The following is a 27,582-nucleotide window of genomic DNA, read 5'->3' as shown; positions in this document are numbered from 1 at the left end:
AACCTTGTTAAAAATATAAAAAAAAAGAAATAAGGAAAGTTAATTAGTTTTACTTATTCCAATATATCTAAATTTTTCATCATTTTAGCATCTAATCATAAAATGTTTTATACTTTGTACTAAATTTTTTAAATCTGATTTTTTTTTACTTATTGGACATTCATTGGATAGGTACATTTTGAGTATATAAGTGACATAAGGCAACTCTACTGTATAGTACAGCCCTCATCCACCTTCTCATTTCTTTTTGCTTGATGTTATCTATCAAACTAAATTATTACTAGTTGGACTTGAGTTTTGTAATAGTGGTATTAGCATTGTACTAGGTAGAAACCTTCCCCCATATATATAAATATATACATATATATATGTATATATATATATATGTATATATATATATTACTAAATCTTTCTCAAATCTGGGGGGGGGTTGTATCTGTCTTGTCTTATTTTATACCCTTTCTCCACAGCTTGTTTGGTTGTCTTTGTTTAATTTTTTTCTTGTTTTAAATGTTTCTTCAGTCATTGTTAGAATTAGCCTTAGGAAATATCCTTTCATACTATGGCTCCATTTGTAAAAACTGCCCCTGTGTTCAGGATTGCTTGCAATGTAAAACCTCACCTGGCTTCATTCTCAGGACCCTCTTGACAGCTGGAACTAGTACTTTACTTTGCACTTTATGCCCACTACATAGTATGCCCACTAGATCCTGAACAGATTTTGTTTCTTTTTTATAGGCCATTCACATAATTGTAGTGACTGTTATATCTCTCACCCCATACTTGCCTTGTATGTTTTTATTTATCTTTTGAATAATAACTTGATACTTTAATAGGTTTCTACTTTTTTTCCATGCTCTGTAGGCCTTGTGAGCTAGATCCTCCCTCCATTTCTGTCCTGCTTGCTTGTTCAGACTCAGCTAAGGTGTCCTGCATTCATCTATATATTCTGATAAATTGGTGCAACAGTGTAATGTCATTCTTACTCAATTTCAGTTACTGCCTAAGCATTGTGCCAAAACCATCAGTCAGGCAGTGAATAAGAAGTCAAAAAAACAGACTGGCAAGAAAGGGGAACCTGAAAGGGAAAAACCAGGTGTTGAGAGCATGAGGAAAAACAGGCTGGTTGTGACCAAGTAAGCCTTCTACTTTTATTGTATCTCTTTGTTTTGGTAAAGATTCTTTCCCTGTGGTATTAGAACTGAGACACTGGTAGGAACTAAATAGATTTTCTTTTCTAGCGCTTACCAAGAAAACAATTATAAATTTGATTAGCTGTTAGTACTTTATTCTAAAATGTAGATTTTCTTTCTTTCTTTCTTTCTTTCTTTCTTTCTTTCTTTCTTTCTTTCTTTCTTTCTTTCTTTCTTTCTCTCTCTCTCTCTCTCTCTCTCTCTCTCTCTCTCTCTCTCCCTCCCTCCCTCCCTCCCTCCCTCCCTCCCTCCCTCCTTTCTTTCTTTCTGTCTTTCTTTTCTTTTTTTTTTTTGACAGGGTTTCTCAGCGTAACAGCTCTAGCTGCCTTGGAACTTATTTTGTAGCCCAGGCTGGCCTCAAACTCACAGAGATCCACCTGCCTCAGTCTCCCAAATGCTGGGATTAAAGGCGTGCACCACCATCACCTGGCCTAAAATGTAGATTTTTGAAGATACTTTTGCTGTTATTGTGACAGAATACCCAAGAGAAGCAATTTAGGAGGAAAAGTTTGTTTTCGCTTATGGTTTGAGGGTGCAGTTCATCCTGGTGGAGGAGGTACAGAGGCTGGAGCTTGAGCCTTGGTCACATGTGCCTACAGCCAGGAAGCAGGGGGAGGAATGCTTGGTGTTCAGCTTCCTTTGGAGTTTTTGGTCCCCGGGGCCCCAGCCCATGGGATGCCCCTGCTCACAGTTACGGTGGGTCCTCCTCCCACCTCTGTTAACTCAATCGAGAAACCCCTCACAGACACCCCGTGGGTTTATTTCCTAGGTGACTCTCGATCTGTCAAGATGACAGTCAGTATTAATTCTCACATATATAAGAGATGGTATTTGTCTCGATGGACTGAACACTAAGGTCAAGAATCTGCCTCAGACTTTCTGAGTAGCAGTAGAAACGATCTTAATCCTTAACTTAAGTCAGGTAACTGAGACTTTCAGCATTTGGCGATACATTAGAATGTATCTGATACCATCATTTGAAAACACTGGATCCGCCGGGCGGTGGTGGCGCACGCCTTTAATCCCAGCACTCGCGAGGCAGAGCCAGGCGGATCTCTGTGAGTTCGAGGCCAGCCTGGTCTCCAAAGCGAGTTCCAGGAAAGGCGCAAAGCTACACAGAGAAACCCTGTCTCGAAAAACCAAAAAAAAAAAGAAAAAGAAAACACTGGATCATTTGTTAAGTTTTTGATTGTTGGGAAGGAAAGCATATGTGGTCAGTAATTGGGTGAATGTTTTTTACTAGAATGTTCTACTTGTTCCTAAGATGAACAAGCCATTGCCACTTTATAAATTGCTCCATCTCCCCTAACAGATCAGCACCGTCAGGAGGAGGTTATGCTGTTGAGTGCAGAAAAAGCACCTCCTTCCTGTGGTTGCTCAGTGTATTCATTATTAGCTGAATGTAGAGAGCGCGAATTTTTTAAACATTGCCTACTTGAATTAAACCTAAACATTTTGAGCTTTCAGTTTAAGAATAAATAGAAAAATCAAATTCTGCAGTATTCTCTGTAAGACTTGCTATTTTTATAAAATGGATTTGGAATTGCTTATGATAAAGTATCATTTTAATTAATATTTATTACTGTTTTTTAGCCTTGATAAGTTGCACACTGCACTTTCGGAGTTATGCTTCTCCATAAATTATGTTCCAAACATGGTAGTGTGGGAGCACACCTTCACGCCGCGCGAGTATTTGACTTCTCACCTGGAAATACGCTTCACTAAGTAAGAGAGCACACAGACTGCTATCATTGCTTCAGTTTAATGAGCTGTTTTCATTGTCTAGTACCCATCTGATACTAGCTTTTATTAGACAAAATGAGGTGAACTGGTGCAGTACAAATAGCAGTGGACTGAGAACCATGTAGAACAGTGAACTGAGACTTCCCGGGCAGCAGGTTCCTGTCCCATGCTTATCACCAGTTATTGACACTGCTAACATCAGTAAGTTTCTTCCAGAGTTTTAGTTGTCTTACGCAGACAGTAGGTGATTTGCCAATCTATCTTCAGGCTTATGAAGGGCAAGTGAATAAGGCTGGGAGGTTACTAGGCTGCAGTCGGTAAAGAAAGAGCAGAGAAGGAATATGAAAAGATGCAAGCATTGACTGTCATTAGTGTCTAGTCTGCTTTGTCTGTGCGCACCAAGCTGTTCTGAGTCGAGTTCTACAGCTCTTTGACTAACACTGCATAGAGTAGCAAAAAGTCCTTTCAGTTCTATGAATGTACTTCAAATTTCTTAAAGTTAATTATTAAGGAAGTGTTTATCACTTAATAATTTATAATCTCACAAGTCTTAGTATCTGAAAATTTTGCCAAAGGATTTTCAAAGTTTTGTTGTCATTAATGAGTAATAGTTCTGTTGCTATATGCTTAACATTGTGGTAAGGAAATAGTATAATGCTTAAAACTTCAATTGTTATGGCAAGAATACTTCAACAAGAGAACAACATGGGACTGTATAAAAACGGATTAAATTGAGTATTGAACCATTATTTGGCTTGAGAAGCAGCTGGTGTTGAGAACTGCCTTTTGTTCCCTTTATCAAATCGGATACACATACTGACAGTAAAACTCTATACCTGATACTTAACATTCTCATCTGGGTGGATGGCAGACTCCTGAGTAGAATCGGAGACTCAATTTTCAGACCCTGTGTTTTCTTTCTGTAAATAGTTTGGTTTGTAATCTGTGGACATACAAATATTTTCTTTTTCCTGAACCTCTGTGTAGTGGTCAGGATCAAAACAAGGGAGCAACTTGCTTTGTGTTTGTTTTGCTTTGTTTGTTTAGTTTTAGTCTTAGTACTTAAGTGCTCTATACCAAGAATAGCAGTTTTCATCTTGAGTTGACTTATCTGGGCGTAGTCCTAGCCATGGCTTTGTTTTGTCTGCTGTCTCAAAAATGGATCTTTACAAATACAAGTCTAAAATGTTGGCACATCTGATGCTTAAGGGGGCTTCTTAAAAAAGAGAGTAGGGGCTGGCAGCATGGCTCAGTAAGGTACAGGTGCTTGCTGCCAAGCAAGGAGAACAAGGCAGGAGAGAACTGACTACAGCATTGTACTCTTACCTCCACATGTGTAACATGGCATGTATGAGCACACGCACGCACGCACGCACACACTCACACCTATATAAATAAATGTAATTTAAATTTAAAAGAAAATTTAAGGGAATAGGAGAGACTAATGCAGAAAAAGACCACTTAGAGAAGTGTCTTAGGGTTTCTGTTGCTGTGAAGAGACACCATGACCACAGCAACTCTTATAAAGGAAAAACATTTAATTGGGGTGGCTTACATTTTCAGAGGTTTAGTCCATTATCATGGTGTGTGACGTGGTGGCATGCAGGAAGACATGGTTCTGGAGAAGGAGCTGAAAGTCCTACATCTTTACCTGTAGCCAACAGTCTGTCTTTTTGGGCGTAGCTTCAGCATATATGAGACCTCAAAGCCCACCTCCACAGTGACACACTTTCTCCAACAAGGCCATACCTATTCCAACAAGGCCACACCTCCTAATAGTGTCACTCCCTATGATCTTATGTGAGCAATTACATTCAAGCTACCAAAAGAACTATTTTCAGATTGGTGTTTCTTTTTAGCTTATATGTACAAGGGGAATAAAGATGAGTTTAATGTGCTGTTTCGTTGTCATCTTGTTTTAACTGTTTTGCAGTTTGTTGAAAATTAACATTAAATCAGGCAGACATTTATGGATAAGTGCTCATTCATGTTGTCAACTTTAGGTGCAGGACTTATACCTCCATAAATGCTTAATTAAACTATTTCTGTAGTTATATGTTTACATTTCTTCTTAGGTGTTTGGGAACTTTGTTCATTCTAGACAGACCACCTCCAAACAGTAACTTTTTTTAGTTTACTTATGTTTTGAACCTTAGTTTTTTTTTTGTTTGTTTATGAAATGTTAGTGATGATAACTATATAGTCATGTTAGTAAATATTGAGATTGTAGTTCATTCTCATAAAATACAAAAGGTTCAAGCAGCAGTGCCATGCAAATTTAAGCTATTGGTTAAATAACTCATCATCCTTGCTATATTAATGTAGTTTTTAAAGTCCTTTTTATGTTTAATCATTGTCATTAATTTACATTCTCAGAATGTTTTTTAATTATTTGTATTCCCAATTTATCATTTTTAGCTTATTAAGATAATGACAGTAATAATTTCATGGCTTTATTTTAAAAATCTTTAAAATTTTTATTATTGCTTATGTGATATTAGATGTTAGCAGATTGCATAGATTGTTTACATAAGTGGGAAAATCTTACCTCCTTTATTATCCCCAGATCAATTGTTGGAATGACTATGTATAATCAAGCTACACAGGAAATTGCAAAACCATCAGAGCTTCTAACAAGTGTAAGAGCATACATGACTGTACTCCAGTCCATAGAGAACTATGTGCAGATTGATATCACCAGAGTATTTAATAATGTTCTTCTTCAGCAAACCCAGCACTTAGACAGTCATGGAGAGCCAACCATTACAAGTCTGTACACAAATTGGTAAGGAACACATTTAGAAATTTTGAATGATGGAAAGTTTTGTTTTGTAATGAACTCCTTAGGAAAGTCATTTTATGATTAAGTGCTTATATATGAATGTATGTGTACTACGTGTATGACTGGTGCCCTCAGAGGCTAGAAAAGATGATCTGATCCCCTGGAACTGGAGTCACAGCTGGTTGTGTACCAGCACATGGGTGCTGTGAACCAAACCCGGGCCGTCTTGGAGAGCAGCCAGTGCTCTTAACCTCTGAGCCATCTCTCCAACATCATGTTCTCATATATTTTATCAGTTGACTTGACACTTTTATATAGGGATGCATTTCATAATAAAGTTTGAGCAAACTTTTTCTTCTGATTATGAATTTACTTTTCTCTTTAGGTACTTAGAAACTTTACTAAGACAAGTCAGCAATGGCCATATAGCTTATTTTCCTGCAATGAAAGCATTTGTGAATTTACCCACAGAAAATGAATTAACATTCAATGCAGAGGAATATTCTGACATATCAGGTGAATATTACATACTAATGAAGAAAACCTGATTGTTTTACATAACTTGATTTGGCTTGGTTCTTTTGGCTATTAATATGTAGTTTGTAACATGGGGTAGTGCAGTATGTCAGTGTTTCTTAATATATTTGCTCTGTCAAGAAACTGAAATTAATTCATTTCCTTTCAGAAATGAGATCATTATCAGAGCTCCTAGGCCCATATGGGATGAAGTTCCTAAGTGAGAGTCTTATGTGGCATATTTCATCACAAGTTGCTGAACTTAAGGTACGTCAACCCATCTTGCTGTCCTTGTTTGCAGTATTGGGGTTTGAACCTATGAACTCACATGTGTTGGAGAGTGCTCTACCATTGTGCTACATCTCTAACCCTTTTCTTATTTTTTATTTTGAAATAGAGTCTTAGTAAATTTCCCAGGCAGGCCTCAAACCTCCTTTACCAGCCTCCCAAATAGCTAGTATTCTAAATGTAGGCTGCCAAATCTGGCTTTATTCACCTTTTAAACAGTAATTCTTGTAAAGCATTTCAAGAATGTGAGAAAACCTAGAATTTTAAATTAACCTAACATGAAATTACCAATATGTAAGTAAAATTAAAGCCTCTGAATGGTATTTTGGCTTAATTATACTCAAGAAAGCAAGAGGCCTAAAAAGGTGAATTAACTTTCAAAAGGGACTGAGTTCAGGTTTCTCAGTATTCTTAGTCAAGCCTTAATTTTGTTGCATAATGATGCTTTTATTTGATTATGTTGAAAATTCTAGCCAAAGTTATTTGTTCCAGTTTATCATTTGAGTATATTGTTTTCAACATTTCCACAGCTTGTGACATGAGCATTGTTAGGTTACTGGGTATGTTAGAGATTGAATGCAAGGCCTCTCACATGGTAGGCAAATGCTCTACCACTAGCCACATACCTGGTATTTTAGTTAGGATTACTAAAATGCAATGGTGAAACATCACGAACCAAAGCAAGTTGGGGAAGGAAGAGTTTATTTGGTTTATACTTCCATATCATAGTCTATCACTGAAGGAAATCAAGGTAAGAACTCAAGCAGGGCAGGAGCCTGGAGGCAGGAGCTGATGCAGAGTCCATGGAGGGGTGAGCCTTTCTGGCTTGTTTCCCATGTCTTGTTCAGCCTGTTTTCTTTTTGTTTGTTTGTTTTTCGAGACAGGGTTTCTCTGTGTAATTTTGGTGCCTGTCCTGGATCTCACTCTGTAGACACAGTGATCCGCCTGGCTCTGCCTCCCAAGTTCTGAGATTAAAGGCTGTGCCACCACCACCCGGCTTCAACCTATTTTCTTATAGAACCCAGGAGCACCAGCTCAGGGATGGCACCACCCACAATTGGCTGGGTGCTCCTCCATCTATCACTTATTAGGAAAATTCTGTACAGCCAGATGTTATGGAAACATTTTCTGAACTGAGCTTCCCTCTTTTCAGATGACCCTAGCTTATATCAAGTTGACATAAAACTAGTCAGCACACCTAGCTTCATGTGTTTTCTTTTATCTTAAATCCTTTAAGCTGGGTGAAAAATGTCTTTAGGCTGCATAGTGTTTAAATAAAAATATTAAAGGCAGTAACATTTTAAATTACCATTTTTATCATTTTAGGAATATGTCAGTGCTAAGATGAACTATATCAAATAAGTACATATATATATATTTATAAAATGACTATAGGTCTTGAGAGAATTTGATTTTGGGTCACTAAAACTTTTGGAACTTACCAGACAAAAAAGGTATGTTTTAAAATACTGTTGTATATATAAGCATATGATGGTCCTTATTCTTGCTACTTATCTCTGCTGAATTTTCCTGACCTCTTCTTGAATTGGAAAAATACTGATCTTATGTAAACAATTTTGAGATTCCTTTATTAAAACAAAACTGTATAGTACAGAACATCTGGACTTCATGGATTTCGTTGTTTACTTTCCAGTTGTAACTCACAAGCAAGCTCTTGTGTCATTATCACAAAGGTCTGTGCCTGACTTGGCTCATTCTTCTTTTTTAAAGAAACTTGTGGTGGAGAATGTTGATGTGCTAACACAAATGAGGACCAGCTTTGACAAGCCAGACCAGATGGCTGCACTCTTTAAAAGATTGTCATGTGAGTAACTCATGGTCCTTTTTATAAACATTTGAAAGATTTAACATGCAATATTTAATTTCTAGCCAAAATTTGTAACATAAATGAAAGCCGAAAATTATGCAAAGTGCTCGTTAGCGTATGAACAGAACTAGAAAAAAGTTAGTTAATGGAACTTTTCAGTATATATCTACTTCAGTTTTTTGTTTGTTTTTGGTCTTGGTTTTTTGTTTTTTTTTCTGGGGTGGGGGAGGCAGAGTCTTAACACAGATTGGCCTTAAAATTCACAAAGGTCTGCTTGTCTCTGCTTTCTGCGTTGTTGGGATTAAAGACATGTACCACTATACTGGCTTTACTTTCAGAAATGCTTGACTGTACTTTTAGTATGTGTTGATTATTAGCAAACATTGCTATTAATAAGTTCTTGAACCTATTAAATTTAATACAGTAAGTGTACATTAAGTAGACGACAAGATAATTAACTTGGGAGTCTATAACTTCCTAAAAGTCAGCTTCCCTGAAATGTGCAGACACGGAGTGAAGGCTGTGGAGTACACTGACAGGTGTCATGTCCCTGGAACCGTGGCCACAGTCACAGTCAGCATTTGGTCATCTCCACAGCCCTGTCTCTCTGTTGTCTTCTTCCTCCCCCTGCTCTCCCACAGCCGTTCCTGCCCCCATAGATTAGATTCCTGTCTGGCTTCTTTGACTTTGTATGTTTCTTGGATTCACCTGTCTGTGTTGTCCACTGAGGTAATAATTTGTTCCCTTTTTTTGCTAATTAGTATTGTATGGTATGAAAACCCTGAGCCTGTCATTTACAGCTTAAAATTTTCTTTAAATATCTTCTTGAAATTGGTGGGCAATCATACTTTATTTATAATGGTAAAGGTTTTCCCAGCACTAAAAATTTAAGAAATCCAAAATAAAATTTATTTGTATTGGACAAAGGCAGAATGAGTTTATTACTGTTCAGAAATCTCACCAAAATTCCCAGGTTCCTGAGGGGTAGAGTGGGGGACTCAATGATAGTGTACATGCTTAACAAATGCAAGGCCATGACTTCTGTTGTAGCATTAATATATCTGAAACAGTATGAGTAATCTGAAACCATTAAAGCATGCATCTGATGAACTTAACACCTGACATTTTCCTTTCAGATGCTTAGACAATCACTTTATTGCCTGTCTTCTGCTTTAAAACGCCTGCTAATTAAATGAGCATAGTGCTGCAGAACCCTGGGGATGGTCTTGTAGAGCACAGCAGCAGTTTCCAGGACTTAGAAAGGAAGCAGCAAGGGAGTTTGGGGGATGACGGAGCTGTTTGCCATAGAAATTTGTGACAATTTCATAGAACTGGACACCAGGGTGGGGAGTGAAGCTGAGTTTATCATGTGGTTGTTTTAAAAAGAAAAAAGATCAACTTGACAGTCTTACAAGGGAAAAGTAGAAGTAAATGGAAATTTTTTTATGTTGTATTTTTTTATTTTATAATTTAATTTAATTTTACATATCAGCCACAGATTCCCTTATAAATGGAAAATTTTTAACCTTTAATTTTTATTATTTTTGCTGTCTCTTTGTTTTCTTTATTCTTCTTCATTGTTTTTGTTTCTCTCAGTTTTTGGAGTCAGCTGATCGTGACCACCCTCCCAATCTTACTATACTTAACTTTCCTAGTAACAAGCAGTTTTTTGTTTGGATGTTGTCATTTGAAGCAACTAATACACTGAGCTGTTTAATACCCTGGTCCTTAACTCCACCTGTGCAGTTGAAACAAAATGGAACATGTTTCAAAGGGGATTTGCAGACTTTTAAAATAAAATTTATTGTCCCATATTGAGATTTCTCTCTATATGATTGAATTTTATGTATAATAAGACTGGGGATTTGGTAAAATTAAAATTTAAACTGACTCTTTGTGACCTATATTTATAAAATTAGCCTTTAAATAAAATATATTAAGCCTATTTTGTGTTTTATTAGAAAAAGAAAAGATGTGCTTGAGAGAGGCTTCTTCGAGCAGATGTCTATTCTTTGGGGTGAAATGTTTCCAAAATGCTCTTGTCCATGACCCCCCTCTTGAGCTTCCTTCACCTCATATGCATAAAGCCAGAAGTTTAATTTAGAATCAGCAAGTCATTATGTTAAAGAGACAAGGTATTATGATTTATTAAAAGTGGTTCTGAATTGGGAGTCAGTGTGGGACTTGTTTTGTATTTCACTGTAGGGTTTCTGTATCACTCAAGCAAATCTCATGGTGTCCCCATCCTTACTTTCTGTCCTCTGTCAATCTCTCTTGGAGCCAGGCTGTCCCCTGCTTCCAGACCATTTTCCTCTAGCTTTCTGCTGTGATTCTTCCTTTTGAGAATTTATTTCATTCACCTTTGCCCTCCTGTCACCCTGTCTAAAGCTACGTTTCTGCAGAGCAGTATTGAAGATGGCGACAATTCTCAATTGGAGTTTGGTGTTCTATGTCCCTGTGCTCCGTTCCATTGGTGGTCTTGTGTCAGTCACTAAAACCCATGTTTCTGACCCTCCAGATCACCCTCTCTTTTATTCCCCCTTTTATAAATTGTGGTTAGTGAAGCTTTCTCTTTTTGTAATTACGCTTAGAGTGTATCTGTGTATGTGGAAGGTTGTGTGGAGGCCAGAGGTTGGTTCTCTCCTTCAACCATGGAGGTCCTGGAGCAAGCCCCTCAGTACCTCCAGCTTAGCTTTTTGGAATGGAATGTCTTTTCTTCTTAGTCCTTCTGTATGCCAACTAGGATGAAACTTTCTCAGATGAATCTTCTGTTTGTTTTTGGTTTCCACTCATTTCTTTCCTCTGGTAGAAGCGTCTCTTTAGTTTTCTGTTACATTGCTTTCATTAATGGTCTGCTAGTCTGCTGGTCAGCAGGCACTAACATACTGTAGACAGATAAAAAGATGAATAGATTGCTTTCTGTGGAACTGATCAGGTATTTGTGACATTTTGTTAGCAGTTTTTATGTTTATCACATTTAGCTCATATTATTCTTGCTTCATTGCTTAATAAAAACTTTATAGTGTGAGTTTAAATTCTTAGAAAGTCCAAACAGAACACCTCAGTCCCTTCTCTTCAACTTGCATCTGTGGTTTTTTTTATACATCTTTTTCTAGAAATTTATTTGAATTGTTTCTAATATAAATGCAGTCAAATTTTAGAGGCTTGTATGTATGTGTGTGTGTGATATTTAAGTGAATGTGTACATGGATACACATTTCCAGAGCCCCAAGGCTTATATTAGGTGTCTTCCTCAATTGTTTCTCCATGTTATGTTTTTGAGATGAGGTTGTCCCAGAACCTGGAGCTTCAATCATACAGGATGACTAGCCAGTATACCCTAGGGATCCTCCTGTATCCACTCCATGACACTAGAATTACATGAGTATGCAGGCATGCCCAGCTCAAGATCCAAACCACACTTTACCCACTGAGTTCTTTTCCTAACCTCCTACTTTCTTATCGATTAAGATTGCTTGCGTTTTCTTTTTCTTTCTTTCCTTCCTTCTTTCTTTCTTTCTTTCTTTCTTTCTTTCTTTCTTTCTTTCTTTCTTTCTTTCTTTCTTTCTTTTTTTTTTTTTTTTTTTTTTTGGTTTTTCAAGACAGGGTTTCTCTGTGTAGCTTTGCTGCACCTTTCCTGGATCTCGCTCTGTAGACCAGGCTGGCCTCGAACTCACAAAGATCCACCTGCCTCTGCCTCCCGAGTGCTGGGATTAAAGGCGTGCACCACCAACGCCCGGTGCATTTTTCTATATTTATTTCATTACATAGTCCATTGCCTTGTATAGGGTACTTAGTAAAATATTCCCTTTGAATCCCACTCTCTTATTTTGTTAGCACAGTTTGAGTATTAAGTATAGAGTAATCATCTTCAAAGTTATTTTCTCTAAGCAACATGCACATGATCAAGTCCATCACCATGGGTTCCAGTAACTTAGCTCTGCACCACCTATTTATAATCTCCTTCCCATCCAGCACTGATCAGGATGGTTCTGCTTAGCTTCTGAGACCACAGGTGTTCGGGGTGGTATTTTCATAGACCTGCTTATGATCTTAATAAGCAGTTCTTCCATTTTTGGCCACAACTTAGGAATTTTCTCCAGGGGATTAGAGAGATAGCTCAGCAGTTAAAAGGTACTTGCTATTCTTACAGAGGACTGCAGTTTGGTTCCAAGTTCTCATCAGTAGCACACAACTGCCTGTAACCACAACTCCCAATTCCAAGGGATCTGATACCATCTTCTGGCCTCCTTGGGCACTCACACATTTATGTCACACAGAGAGACTCATAGAAATGCACATTTTTTTAAAAAGCGTTTAAAAAATTAAAATGGGAAGTCAGGCGGCAGTGGTGCACACTTTTAATCCCAGCACTTGAGAGGCAGGCTCTGAGTTCAAGGTCAGCAGGTGTACAGAGCATGTTCTAGGACAACCAGGGATACACACAGGGAAACCCTCTCTTGAAACCTCCTCCAACCCCCCAAAATTAAAATACCTGGAGAGATGACTCTGAGGTTAAGAGCACTGGCTGCTTTTCCAGAGAACCTATGTTCTACTCCCAGCACCCACATGGCAACATAACCCTCTGTAACTCCAGTCCCAGGGATCTGATGCCAGCTTCTGGCTTCTGCAAATACCTATCACACATACATGCAGTCAAAACATCCATACACATAAAATAAAATAAAATAAAATAAAATAAAATAAAACAAAACTTTTAAAAAACAAAGTAAGTTATTCAAAGTTCCTATACCATCTGAGGGTTTAACTCCTAACCATCCTGATGGCTTTCTCCCCAGCTCTCGCCCTACTCCTACCTCCACCAAGTTTATGAGGGGATTGCATAGTATTTCAAGATCTTGATGAATGTCAACTTCCAATACATTTACAAGAAAAGAGTTTTAATATATGTGTGTGAATTGATAAATAATTTAAAGTTTAAATATTGGCTATCAACACATTTACCTCTTTAAACACTGTTGAATTAAATTGCAATTAGTCAGTATTTATTCTAGAAATTTTGATTTTGAGAATTTTCTCTAAAGCTAAAAAAAGTCAGTTTATGGTTGTTTTTTTTTTCCTTCTCGCCTTCCTTGTAATTTAGCTGTTGACAGTGTCTTGAAAAGGATGACGATAATCGGTGTCATTTTATCCTTCCGGTCATTGGCACAAGAAGCACTGAGAGATGTAAGAAATCATTTCCATATCATCTCTTTATTTTCCAAAAGTTAAAATTCACAGCAATGTTTAGAGTCAAATTACAGTTTGCATAGTAATGGTAAATAAAGTATGTTTTTTGGTTTGGTATTGGAATTTGGTTAATACACTATTTCAGCTTTGCTCTACATTAAAGTGTTCCTTTTGAACTGTACTCATCTTAGCACTGAATACGTATCATTTCCATGTGTTTTGACCTTTTAGAAAGGTCCAGTGAAGTAGATAAATACTTTCTGTGTGCAAACTTGACTTTATCAAATGGTAGTATTTCATCAGTGTACAGTGCTGACCTTGTTGTTTATTGTCCTGCCTAGGTTTTATCCTACCACATTCCTTTCCTCGTGAGTTCCATTGAAGATTTCAAGGATCACATTCCAAGGGAAACTGACATGAAGGTAGAGCTTTTGTAGTTTGTTGTTTGAAAGTGAGATGTTTGCCCACATGTGAGATCAAATGTAACAAACCTGAAAATAGCGTGCATGCCTGTGCTGTTGCTCTCTGAGCTCACAACACCAAAACTTCTTAAGCATTCTGATCAACTAAAAGGACATAAAATTTGTTAAAATTTGATCTCCCCCCCCCTAATTATGACAGCTTTTTCTTGCATGGTCATAAAGCAGCAAGATGAGTTGTTTTAAATTCACTTGTAGTCAGTTTTCAAAATAAATATTTAAAAGACTTGTAGAAAATTGCTGTAGTTTAATCAAAACCAGTTTTCTTTGGCATCTTTTTTTTAAGTATTAAATGGAGTTTTAATAAAGTAAATGATGAGTATAACAAGAACATCTTGTCATGTGCAATATGACAAAGCTCATTGAAAAGTATATATGTTGCTTTCCTATAAGTAGCTTGCAATCCAAAATACATAATGGAAAACATTGATAATGGCATACTGTAGGCATCTTATTTTTTAATTAATGAATATAAGATAGGAAGTCAATAGCTTTTTAAAGGTCTATAGTTATTTGTTTTAAATTTTTTGATCCATGTGATCCAACCACTGGTTTAATCCCAGCTGTGATTTCCTACTGTATTTAAATCATGTGATGAACAAAGAGGCGTAGTTACTGCAAGTTTCCATGTTTGAGAGATGATTTTATACTTGGTTGAGAGAGAGAAAGAGACAGACAGACTGACTGACTGACTGACTGACTGACTGACTGTGTGCCCGGGGATCAAACACAGTTGTCAGGCTTGGTGGAAAGTGCCTCTGCCTAATGAACCATCTTGCCAGTGTCCTCTGCATATTTTGACTCTTGAATAGTATTCAAGTTTCAAAGTGATGCCTTCCAAACTTTAGAGTGGGATGGGGTTGGAATGTCTTCCTACATATCTCAGGCTGGCCTAGAAACTCTAAATAATCCTCCTGCCTCAACCTCCCAAATGTTGGGGTTACTGATTTATGCCACCCTGCTTGCTTTATTCAAATGGTTTATCATATACTGCTCTGTTTATCTGCCCCTCTCTTCATATCTATCATCTGAGCTAATCAGATTTGTAAGCATTCTCTTATGTATCCATTTACCCTCTTCATTTATTGTACTTGAAACATTGCCCTTTTCTCTTTCTGCATTTGGAAGTCCTGCCTATCTGTCAAGGCCAGGTTCACTTGCCGATTTCTAAAAACCATTTTTAGGCTCCCAATGATAAAAGTTTTTTTCTTAGTGCTAGTGGAGAACTTTTGTTCTTCTGCCTGTATTTATACTAGATAATGAACATCTTAAAGGACGAGGCCTTGTTTCTTTTAATTTTTCATTTTCTTATAATGCTTTACAGAAATGAGCATTTGTGAGCAATGTGTCCTGTGAATTTATGACTGAAACTATGAATATAGCCAAAAATGAGTTTTTCTTAAATGGAAATACTGCAGAAAGCACAAGGTTAAACCATTCTTATGAGCTCACTGATATACAGGTGCTAAGAATTCTAATACTCTGCCCACATTGAATTAATCATCCAGTTCTTATTCATTGGTATAATTATATTTAGTTTCCAGCAAACTGTCACTAAAATTTACTTTGTTTAAAGAATCCAACATGATTTTTAACAACTTGATTCTTATGTCATAAAATTTACTCATCTAAAGTGGTTCAGTGGTTTTGAGTGTAATCATGACCATCACAGTTTCATTCAGTTTCAGAATGTTTTTGTCACCCCCAAAGAGCATCAGCACCCACAGCAGGCACTCCTGACTTCCACCCCCTCCCCAGTCCTAGGTAACGGTCTCTGACTGCAGACTTGCCTGTTCTGAGTACTGTGTGCAAATCACACAGCAGATATTCTTTTGACTCAGACTTCTTTAACTTAGCATGCTTTCGTGTTCTACTATGTTACAGCTTGTGTTGTTAGCACTTAATTTTTAATGTTCCATTGTATGAATATGCCATAGTTTGCTTATTCGGCCATCAATTGGAGATAGGGGTTGTTTTTACTTCTTAGATGCTGTAAATAATGCTATTTCGTTTGTCTGTGTTGATGTTTTTGTTCTCTTGTATAAGGAATGGAATTGCTGGGTTGTAGAAACTATTTAGCTTTGAGGAACCACCAAACTGATTGGCCATGGCAACTTGCTTTTTATGGCTATCAATGCTGAATGAAGGTGCCAGGGTTTCCTATATCCAGTCCGGGTTGACTTGATAAGAGCCATTTTAGTTGGTGTACAGTGGTATCATACTGTTTTGGTTTGCATTTTCTTCATTTAGGAGGATGCCACACATCTGTTGTTTGTCTGTATGGCTTTCTTAGAGAGAAGCTGATTTAGACCCTGTGCCGTTTTTACACCGTCTTGTCATCTATGGGTGCAGAGTTGGCCCTCTCTTTTCACCTTCGCCTGGTTCTAGGGTTGACCCCCAGGTGCCAGGCTTAGGTCATCACTGGCCCACATCATTTTACTTTTGAATGTCGAGAGATACTATATCCTCGGTAGAATCATTATTTGTACATTTCCCCCACTGAAATACCTTTTCAGTTTCTCTTTTGGTTTTTTGAGACAGGGTGTCTCTGTGTTGTTTTGGTGCCTGTCCTGGATCTTGCTCTGTAGACCAGGCTGGCCTTGAACTCACAGAGATCTCCTGGCTCTGCCTCCCCAGTGCTGGGATTAAAGGTGTGCGCCACCACTGCCTGGTCGGTCCTTTTTGGTTTTTTGGTGGTATCCAAGAAACACAGAGCTCTTTAATTTCAGTGTACTTTAGGTTATCTGGTTTTTCTTTTGTTTGTAGTTCTGCTATCAAGCACTGTCCTGACAAAGGCCATCAAGATTTATGCCTGTATTTTCTTCCAAACTTTTTAAAATTTTAGCTTTACATCTATGTCCTTGACGCATTTTGAATTTGTGTGTGGTGAGCAGTGTATGTCTCTGGATCTTAGTGCATGGTTGTTTCCCTTTGTCTGTGGTTTAGTAACTGTAATATCAAAGATAACTAATTATGTACACAGTTTTTAACTAAAGTAGCAGTCAGACTATCTCGAATAGTTGGAGTCCATGTATGATGTAGAAAATTTCTTACCAGAAATTGCTTTATCAGATTTTTAAAGTGGTGTTTCTTGAATTTTTCTGTAACTGATTAAACATTGACTCTCTAAAGTTTTTCATTAAGTAACTGTGGACTTCAGCATAGATTCAGGATGATAATTCACTTTTGTGTGTTTATTATTCTCTTGGCTGTCACTGTAGCCCCGGCTGAGCTGGAACTCGTTCTGTTGCCCAGCCTGGCCTTAAACTCTGAGGTGCTGGTAGTACAGGTGTGAGCCACCACAGCTGGCTTCGTTTATCCATTTCTTTGGACTTAGTATTTTACATCGTGATTCTAAGGCAACAGTAACTGGAGAATGAACCTGTGGAACTCGCCACAGAGGGGCTACAGATCTCGTTGTCCACTGTGGGTTAGCTACTTGCTTCAGCCAAGTTGCCGAAATCCTCTAGCATGTTTCTAGGCATAAATATTGTCTTACTAAAGTAAACTTTCTCACAAGTCTGTTAAAACATTGATTTCTTTGTAATTCTTGTCTTTTGTCAGGTTGCGATGAATGTTTATGAGTTGTCATCAGCGGCTGGATTACCGTGTGAGATTGATCCTGCCTTAGTCGTAGCTCTTTCCTCACAAAAATCAGGTAAAATGCATTAGCAGATATGTAGTATTCCTGTTAAAATGATAGGGCAGCCTCGGTGTGCATGTGGTAGTTACTTTTGCAAATGCCTTCTTAGTATTAAGCTTTAATTTTTTTAATTGCTGTTTGGAGTTTTCTGTAGTGTAGTCATTACATACATACTGTCTGAGCCATACTCCCAGATGAGTCTGTCAAAGCCACTTAGTGTAGATAGATGCATCAGTGCAGAGGAACAACACCATTTCAGCATTAATGAGCTCAGGGAGGTGAAGGACCAGTGGAGTTAGAGAAAAACAAACAAACACTGGGGAGAAAGCTCCTAAGACAGTAGAAAGGGAATTATCAGCTGTGTAGCGGTAGTGAGCTGTGATGATGGGATCGCTGTCAGTGGACTTCCCTACACAGCGCTCGCTCAGATGAATGGGAGGAAAGGGATTGCACAAAGTAAGTTTGGAACAGCTCTGTCGGGAACAAGGACATGATGTCATAAGAGGAAGGAGGAAAATCAAGGCTTGGTTTTTGTGTGCTTGAGCTCTGCCCAAGCTTATGAAAAGGACTTTCTGTGATGGAGAAGTTGAGAGCATTTGTATACTGGTGGAAGACTGTCCTTATGATAGCTAGGAAGTTGGTAACTAGAAAATAGTGTCCCCTTTTAATTAAAATAGATATTCACCATAAAATAGTAGATATGTAATACTGATCATTTAGAAATTTTAAGGCCAGTCCTTTGAAACATAGTACCAAAAATGTTCCATATAATTCTAGGTTTGTCCACAGTGTAAAAAAGTTTTGTTTTGTTTTGTTTATATTGAAATGCCCTTCTCTACTCTTGATTTTATTTTATTTTTTAAATTTTTATTCACTGTGTGTATGAGTGTTTTGCCTGCACTCACGTATCTGTACTACATGCATACCTGGTGCCCAAGAAGTAAAGAAAAGGGCATCAGCCCTTGGGACTGGAGTTACAGATGGTTGTGAGCCACCCTGTGGGTATTGGGAGCTGAACCTAGGTCCTCTGCAAGAGTAGCAAGTACTCTTAGCCACTGAGCCATCTCCAGCCCTCTTTTCAATTTCTTTTGAGCCAAAGTATAGTCTTTGAGTTCATTACTTTTCCTATTAGTTACACTTCGTTTTCATCATTCAAATGATTTATTGTTGCTTAAAAGTACTTCTTATGATCACCCAAAATTTTAAAATACTATGTAATTTGGTTTTTTTCCTGTGATCAATCCATAGTTACGTATAATTGCAAACTGCTGGGGAACTAGAAGTTTCTGGGTATCAGGTAAGAAGTCAGGTGCTAGACAGAACAATTTAAATACCGTAAATATTTTTTTAAAGGTGTATTTATTTATTAAGTACACAGTGCTCTGCCTGCATGTATGCTTGCATGCCAGAAGAGAGCACCAGATCTCATTGGTTGTGAGTCACCATGTGGTTGCTGGGAATTGAACTCATGACTTCTGGAAGAACAGTCAGTGCTCTTAACCTCTGAGCCATCTCTCCAGCTCCCCCCCCCCCCCCGTAAATATTTTTGTAAAGGTTATTGTCTTACAGCTATAGAGCATGCTAGATATTCTCATTCATAACTGCTTCCTTTTGTTTTCTAGAATGGAGAAATAGGTAATGCGGTCCCCTTTTTAATATTGGTATCCTTTAGGCAATGTATTTAAAATGACATCATTCATAGCTGTCTTGGGGAAAGAAAAACGTTTTTCTTTCAGTGAGTTTTCAGATTATGAGGTATAAATAATTTATAAATGGCGATATATATGGTGTTCTCATAATTTTTCATCACTTTTCAATTAGAAAATTTAGATAAAAAATTTTATTACCTTTATTTTTTTATAGGTTAGATTATTAGCTTCTAAACAATCTTGAAGCAAAGCTTGATCTTTATTCCTCATTTTTCCTTAGAGAACATTAGTCCAGAAGAAGAGTATAAGATTGCTTGTCTCCTGATGGTCTTTGTAGCAGTTTCCTTGCCTACTCTGGCCAGCAATGTGATGTCGCAGTACAGCCCTGCTATAGAAGGTACCTGCCTTAAAATTGTTGGCACACTGAAGGGTCATTGGTTTTAATATAACATACACTGTTTGCTGTGTGTTCTGCTAGTTTATGTTCTTTTCTGATAAAATATAGATTAAGTTCTGCCAAACAGTAGCTTTTTGACATCGTAGTTTTCTAAACTATGACATGTGTGTAGGTCAGTCAGCTAGAAAGTACAGCAGAGGATGGTGAGTGAGCATGCCCAGATCATGGGGTGATTTTCAGGGACTGAGAGATGTCGTGCTCTAAAGCAGCTTAGCCGTTAACATTTACATTTCCAGGGTGTACATCTGAGTGTTTGCCTGCTAATGAAATACTGATCATTACACGCATCTTTGCTGTGATAGTTACGAGCACTCGTGCCCATAAAAGGAAAAGAGTAAATCACTTTGCACCCTAACTCTTAGCCATGCTGCTGTTTATGTAGCCTGAGGAATCATTAAAGGCTTGCCTTCTGTGTGTTACGAAGTTTTGGGGTCACACAAACTACGCAATCCTGTTTGTACTTTCTCAGGACACTGCAACAATATACATTGTTTGGCCAAAGCCATCAACCAGATCGCTGCAGCTTTGTTTACAATTCACAAAGGAAGTATTGAAGACCGACTTAAAGAATTCCTGGCGGTATGTCTATTCAGATATCAGAACTCATGACATTTTACAAAGCAAACAAAATTTATGTAACAGTAAATTCCCGTTACTTTTACATTTTACTTAGTTTTTTTCCAGTGATATTTTTGTTCCCAATTTGTTAAATATATAAATCTCACTTATTTTTTAATGTTTTGTTTTTGGAAAGAGAACAGGTTACATCAAGTTTACCATTGTTTTCCCTCCTGCTTGGATGTCTTCCCTTCTCTGCCATATGACCTTTTTGCTTAAACTAATGTTTGGACTAGAGATTTTCTCCACATTTGAAAGATTGTTTTCTTCCTTTAAAGGAAAAATGGAAGCAAAGAGAGATAATGTGTCCTTTAAAAGATCACACATGGTAACAAACTCCACCATAAAATACTGCTTGAGAGCTGTGATGGAATGCCTGTATTTTGACTAACGGGGAGGCAGAGATAGGGTTACAAGTTGCAGGCCAGCTAGCCTGAGCTAAAGAGTGAGAACCTCTCTCCAAAATAACAAGGGGCCAGAGAGATAGCTCATCAGTTAAGATTGTTTGCTTCTCAGTTCCCAGAACTACATTGCACAGCTCACAACCAGCTGTGACTCCAGTTCCAGGGGTCTGACATTCTGACCAGCATGGGCACTGGCACGCACATGGCATATTCAAGCACTCACATGTAAAAGAAAATAAATAAATAAATAAATAAAAATAAAAACAGTAGGCCGGGCGGTGGTGGCGCACGCCTTTAATCCCAGCACTCGGGAGGCAGAGCCAGGCGGATCTTTGTGAGTTCGAGGCCAGCCTGGGCTACCAAGTGAGTTCCAGGAAAGGCGCAAAACTACACAGAGAAACCCTGTCTCAAAAAAAACCAAAAATAAATAAATAAATAAATAAATAAATAAAATAAATAAATAAAAACAGTAGCAAAAGGTATTTTTCCTTACTTCCACTTAGCTGAAGAAACACTATTAATGAGTACAAACTCAACAATGAAAATATGATTTACGGGGCTGGAGAGATGGCTCAGCAGTTAAGGATGCTTACTGCTCTTCCAGAGGAGCCAGGTTCAGTTCCTAGCACCCACACCAGACTTCTCAAAACTGCCTTGGGATCTGATGCCCACTTACATACAAACTCATGCAGGCATATAAATACACACATAAACAAAAATAAACTATAAAAATGTGACTTGCTACTAAAAGACGGTAATGTTAAATCTGTCAGTCAGACAGCATATCTTTTTCATATTTGCTTAAAAGAGACTTTAAAAAAGCCCTCTAGAATCTTTGAGTTTTTCTTTATTGAAAATTCTGTAAGCCTTTAAATTTAAAATATATAATTTAAGGAGAAAACTTAAGTTTAAAAACAGTATTACAGTTCAGTTGTTTTCCTTTTCTTTACTGTATTTTGTTCTGGGTTTAATGTCTTTCCTTGCAAATTCAAACTATGAATTCAAACCTAGTTTGAAATTGTCTTCTTATTTAAGAAAGACCTAAAAAATACACAAAAAATTTCCCTCTTATCAATAAAATATGCATTCAAAGTCTCTCACCCCAAGAGGGTACCTGAAGCCAGGGGATAGGACTGAACCACATACATTGGGTTTGGGAATTTAGCTCAGTGGTAGAGCGCTTGCTAGGCCCTGGGTTCGGTCCTCAGCTGGGGCGGGGGTGGGGGTGGGGGGTGGACAGAGAAAAAAATAGAAAAAGTATATCCAATAAGTATATACAATATACACAGTCAAGAATTACATTAACGATGTCTAGTCCATTAACATTTGACAGATTCAGACAAAAAAACTCCATTAATATATAACAATGCCCAGTCCATTAACATTTGACAAATTCAGACAAAAAATTTCATTACTTATCCTATTTCAAACAAGTAGTTCCTTTTTAAAAGTAGATTCCATAATCTCCCTTTTTATCTTATATCTATATTCTCTCTTTTCTTTTCATAATAGATTCAATAATCTTATTTTTATATCTTCCCCTTTTTCCTTTTAGAGTAGATTCAATGATCTACCCATTTATTCTATTATTTCTTTATCTTTTTTCTCAGAGTAGATTCAATAATTTACTTTATGTCTATAAAATTATCATGACTTGCTACCAAAAGAGACTAGTGCTAAGTCCACCGGTCAGATGTGGTTTGGTGTAGTTCTTGGACATTAGTAGCAGATACTGTTGGTAGTTGGGGATTCTCAGCAGCATTTAACAGAAACCTTTTAGAAGAATACTGTAATCAGCAGTTACTGTATGTTTAACTCATGAAAGCTTTGATGCAGAGGTTATAATCCTTCAGTGACCATGTGGTTGACTTCGGTAAACATGAGGAAAATGTCAGTTTTAACAAATATTTCATTGTATGTACCTTAATTGTTGATTGATGTAAGGTCTTCTAGCTTATCATACATGATACATTGAATAATTGAACCATACTGAAAATGAACAAGTAAATGAGCAGCATTTTATTGCCAACCTCATTGATTACATGTATGTACTTTTAAGCTTGCGTCTTCCAGTCTACTGAAAATCGGCCAAGAGACAGATAAAACTACAACAAGAAATAGAGAATCTGTTTATTTGCTACTGGATATGGTATGTCTCATTTCAGTTTAATTAACTTTTACTGATAACAAAAAAAGATCCAGTCCTTAGAATGCCCCTTCTTGGCAAGTAAAAGTTTTGTTGGTGTTTTGTTTTGTTTTTGTTTCTTTTGTAATTTTCGGTTTTTCTCCATTTCTGTGTTCACTCCACCCAAACCATACACTTTCTAAATATTCCTGCAAAGACTGACACCACTCCCATTTAGCCATAGGTCAGTAATAGGAAGTAATAAGGCCAAAGGTGAGCGGTAACTGTGTGACGTCCTGTAAGGATGTGCATCCTGTAAGGATGTTCACAGGCCTTGTGTTTGCCTGATATGTCAAGTTCGGTTCTCTGAGCTTCCCGCTGGCTGTGAATCTGCCTTGAGGCTCTTCTCAGAGAATTTTCCTTAGCCTTGGAAAATCAGCAGAATTCATAGCTCCATTGTTTTCCCTGATGATCTTTCCAATCACACAGGCTTGTATTAGTCTTTTTTTTTTTTTTCTTCCTTTTGAACTCTAGAATTTACTGCGCTCCATTTAATTATAGTTGGTCTTATTTTTTTTTTTTTTTACTTGACTTTCTAGCTTGGTTTTAGGCCTCTTAAAATGTGCCATTATATTTTAAATATTTTTGTATTCATTTTTATGTTTAGACTATTGCCAAGGATTTATGTTCTTGTGTTCCTATTGATTAATTGATAAACTTGAAATAGCATTTAAAAGTATTTTGATAGAATTCACTATGCCACGTTTGTATTTTAGATTTTGAAATAAAATGGTTTGTGTCTGTTTCTAATGAGAAGAATATAGAGTTGTTGTTTACTACTCCCATTGAGTAATTTGAATTTTGACAATTTTTTTACTTTTCCAGATTGTACAGGAATCACCATTCCTAACAATGGATCTCTTGGAATCTTGTTTTCCTTATGTATTGCTGAGAAATGCATACCATGCTGTCTACAAACAAAGTGTTACATCTTCTGCATAGAATACTTACTCAAGACAAGCACGAGTTTTTGTTGCCTTGTTTATCTGTAAACTGTGGAACTCTTTTACCTTAAAGCCTGAAAACAGTTTTGTGGATCAAATTTTCTTCATGCTGTTGTATTTTCTGATCATTGGCTTCCTAATATGGTTGTACTACGGTATACTTGGTTGATTTAGTTGCACATTCTCAAAACTCAGTGAAATTCTATGATTTTAGAGTATCATTTGTTTGAAATACCATAACACTATGTTTTTGATAACTGATAATGAAAAAAATCCTTGCTTGTTTATTTCTGAAAATGAATTGTATTTAGTGATTATTTTAGATAGTGATATGATAGCACTCATCTGTGTGTAAATTATTTCATATAGGGAGAGTTCTGATCTGTAACTATGGTTCTTACTAAGATCAAGACTGGATGTGCATTTCTGTGATGCTTACGAATACATTTCTACTTTATTTTGAACATTTGCCAAACTAAATACTCTAACACTATTTAACCTTAGAGATGTTAGACAGCGTGAGCATTGGAAGCAGATTCTGAGTCTCTCAAACAGCAGCGTACGCTGTTGCCTGTAGAAAGCCTACTGATGATCTCGCCCCATGTTCCCGGTTGGCATCAGCACTACCACGTACCCTGCTGTATAATAACAACCAAGACACTTGTCGACTGTTGATACAGGCGTTAGTCCCAAACCACTTTTTATATGTTTTAAATTTTGAAATTCAAGTGTACCTGCCATAACATAAATAAACACTAGACTGTATCACATTTTGAATTATTTCTTTAATATCTTTGGACATTTATTTGACAATATGAGGTTTTTAGTTTAAACTTTGTTTAAAGTAAACATAGGTTTAGGGATATCTTAGAGCATTTGATAGCAGATCCATTATTATAAAATTTGTTTAAATGTTTTAGAAAATACTCCACTGGAAAAAAATACTGAAATTAGGAGTAAGACTACATGACATTGTTTTAAAGATAAGAACTAAAAGAAAGCACATGCGTGCGTCCATGTATGTGTCATTGGCTTCCTCATTTTCTCTGTTACCAAATGGAGTTGTTGAAGAGTAAAGAAAAATGCAGTGACCATGGAGCAGTGCTGTGTTGTTAAGGACCGGGTCAGTACTGGGTGGAGGTTCACAGAGTGCCTCTGCTTTGTGGTTGGCTTGGACAGCGGGGCAACACATCCAGTGTTGCCTTCTGATTGGTGTAAGATAGCCTCTTCAGCTCTGGGAAGCACAGAGAGCTGCTGTTCATACACTGATAACATCACTTCCCAACTCATTAAGCCACTCATATAAGATCCTTTGTAATTGCTTTCAGCTCAAGCTGAGGGTGCCACTAAATTGTTAAAATTTCTTTTCATCCCTTAGTGACTAATCAGTAAACACATTTCCCCTTCAATGTGGTTTGAATATTTATTTGTTGATGGTGATATAATTTTATTGAGACACTCATAAACTTTATATGCTACTCAGTATTTTCAGAAACCATGACATAGCTCCTTTTCAAAATACTTGGAATTTAGAAAAAAACAGTAGAAAGTTGTTGCTTTCTTATGCATTTACTGCATCATACAGTAACTTGAAAAATATTGTCCATAAACTTTGGGATATGTCTGAATATTCGTGTTTCCCCAAGCTTTACATGGTGAAATGTCATCTCCAATGTAATGATGGAGTGGGCCTGTGGGAGGTGATTATGCCTTGAGGGAGGAGTTCCTTATGCCTGTTGCCATATGAAGGAGGACACAGGAAGGAAGCACAGTCTCTGAACCTGGAGGCATGCCTCGAAGACACCAGATCTGCCAACACATTGATCTTGAGATTCCTTAATATTAGCCACCCAGTCTGGGGCATCTAGTTAGAGCAGCCCACACAGACTGACATCCTGGTTCTGGAGGTGTAACTGTGGAGCGATGTAACTGGTGTTCAAGATGAAAATTCTGCTTCTGAATTTGCAGTTACATGTTGTCATAGTTTAATGATGTGCACACCAGTTATAGAAAAACTGTAACAAATGTCACATAAATGCTTGCATTATAAAGACATAAAAGGGGAGTTCAAGTTACAGCTAGAATGAGTATATTTATTTAAAAGGAGATTGAACTGTTAATAAATGAGAATGCCATACTAGAGAGGGAGAGGCAACAGGATTAAGAGTTCCAGACCAGCTTGGGCTATGTAGTGAGACCTGCTCAACTGTGTTCACAGCAGCTTTATTCATAATAGCCAGAACCTGGAAACAACCTAGATGCCTTTCAACCAAAAAATGGATAAAGAAAATGTGGTACATTTATACAATAGGGTATTACTCAACCAAAAAATGGATAAAGAAAATGTGGTACATTTATACAATAGGGTATTACTCAACTGTTAAAAACAATGGCATCATGAAATTTGAAGACAAATGGATGGAACTAGAAAGAGAATCATACTGAGTGAGGTAACCCAGACCCAGAAAGACATAGTATGTTCTCACTTATAAGTGGGTATTAGCTGTAAAGGAAAGTGTAACCATGCTACAGTCCACAGACCTAGAGAGTCTAAGTAACAAGATGGGCCAAAGGGGGACTCATGGGTCTCCCTGGGAAGGGGAAATAGAAGAGATCTTGTGTGTGGACTGGGGACAAGTGGGGTTGGGAACATGAGGGGTGAGGTTGGGGATGGAAGGGGAGAGTACTGAAAGAGATAACTGAAAAGGAAGGGGAAGCATTTGGGGGTCCGGTAGAAAACTGGTGCAAGGGAAACTCCCAGGAATCTATAAGGACAACCCCAGCTAAGGCTCCTAGCAATACCGAATACATAGCCTGAACTTGCCATATGTGACCAGGCAATCCTTCCAGTGGAGGGATTGGGACACCAACCCAGCCACCTAACCTTTGAGCTACAGTCTGTCCTACCTATGGGATGTCCTGGGGTAAGAGTGGCACAGAGATTGTTGGAGTGGTCAACCAGTGACTGATCCAACCTGAGACCCATGCCATGAGAGTGAGCCTACCCATGACACTGCCTGGAGTGCCAAGACCCAGAGGCTGGATTGCCCAGAGACCTAGGATAGAACCAAACATGATTGGAGAAAGAAAGTCAATGTAATGATGCCTACTGATACTCTGCTGTACTCTTAGATAGGTGACTACCCCAGTTGTTATCAGCCTTCATCCAGTAGCTGATGGGAACAAATTCAGAGACCCACAGCCAAACATTAGGCTGAGCTCAGGGAATGCTGCTGAAGAGAGGGAGGAAGGATTGTACAAGTCAGGGTGTCAAGGACATCACAAGGAAACCCACAGAAATAACTAACCGTAGACCTGTAAGAGTGCTCAGAATCTGAACCAACAACCAAGGAGCTGGCATGGGACTGACCTAGGTCCTCTGCATATATGTGACAGCTGTGTAACTTGATCTACTTGTAGGACTCCTAATAGTGGGAGCAGGGGCTGTCCCTAACCTTTGGCTGGCTCTTGAGAACTTATTCCTCATGCTGGGTCACCTTGCCCAGCTTTAATACAAGGGAGGTGCTTAGTCCTACCACAACTTGATAGGCCATGCTTTGTTGATAACTATGGGAGTCCTGCCCCTTTCTGAACAGAAACAGGAGGAGTGGATTTGGGGGGTGGGGAAAGAAGAGTGAGGGAAAACTGTGGTCAGATGTAAAA

The 27,582-nt window shown here is 37.8% G+C and overlaps 1 protein-coding gene across 4 annotated transcripts in view; it reads left to right on the top strand.

Annotated features, from left to right (window-relative positions):
- The window catches only part of Nckap1 (NCK associated protein 1), an 82,653-nt gene extending 57,325 nt beyond the window's left edge, over positions 1-25,328 (top strand). For 3 of the 4 annotated variants that reach the window (XM_028884455.1, XM_028884454.2, XM_028884453.1), the window contains 13 exons: positions 997-1,136; positions 2,787-2,918; positions 5,503-5,721; positions 6,104-6,234; positions 6,404-6,501; positions 8,254-8,347; positions 13,455-13,537; positions 13,882-13,962; positions 17,584-17,677; positions 19,592-19,708; positions 20,238-20,347; positions 22,850-22,939; positions 23,801-24,689. In XM_028884455.1, the coding sequence (XP_028740288.1) occupies positions 997-1,136; positions 2,787-2,918; positions 5,503-5,721; positions 6,104-6,234; positions 6,404-6,501; positions 8,254-8,347; positions 13,455-13,537; positions 13,882-13,962; positions 17,584-17,677; positions 19,592-19,708; positions 20,238-20,347; positions 22,850-22,939; positions 23,801-23,917 (1,506 nt within the window). In that variant the 3' untranslated portion in view covers positions 23,918-24,689. Of the gene's footprint in view, positions 1-996; positions 1,137-2,786; positions 2,919-5,502; positions 5,722-6,103; positions 6,235-6,403; positions 6,502-8,253; positions 8,348-13,454; positions 13,538-13,881; positions 13,963-17,583; positions 17,678-19,591; positions 19,709-20,237; positions 20,348-22,849; positions 22,940-23,800 lie in introns of all 4 variants that reach the window. The other variant, XM_028884452.2, reaches the window with a different exon arrangement.
- Positions 25,329-27,582: the final 2,254 nt, after the last annotated feature.

The sequence above is a fragment of the Peromyscus leucopus genome, chromosome 4 (genome assembly GCF_004664715.2).
Source record: "Peromyscus leucopus breed LL Stock chromosome 4, UCI_PerLeu_2.1, whole genome shotgun sequence".
In the NCBI taxonomy this organism is placed as follows: Eukaryota; Metazoa; Chordata; class Mammalia; order Rodentia; family Cricetidae; genus Peromyscus; species Peromyscus leucopus.
The sequence above is the reverse complement of the archived record's forward strand: the minus strand, read 5'-3'. Positions and strand labels throughout refer to the sequence as shown.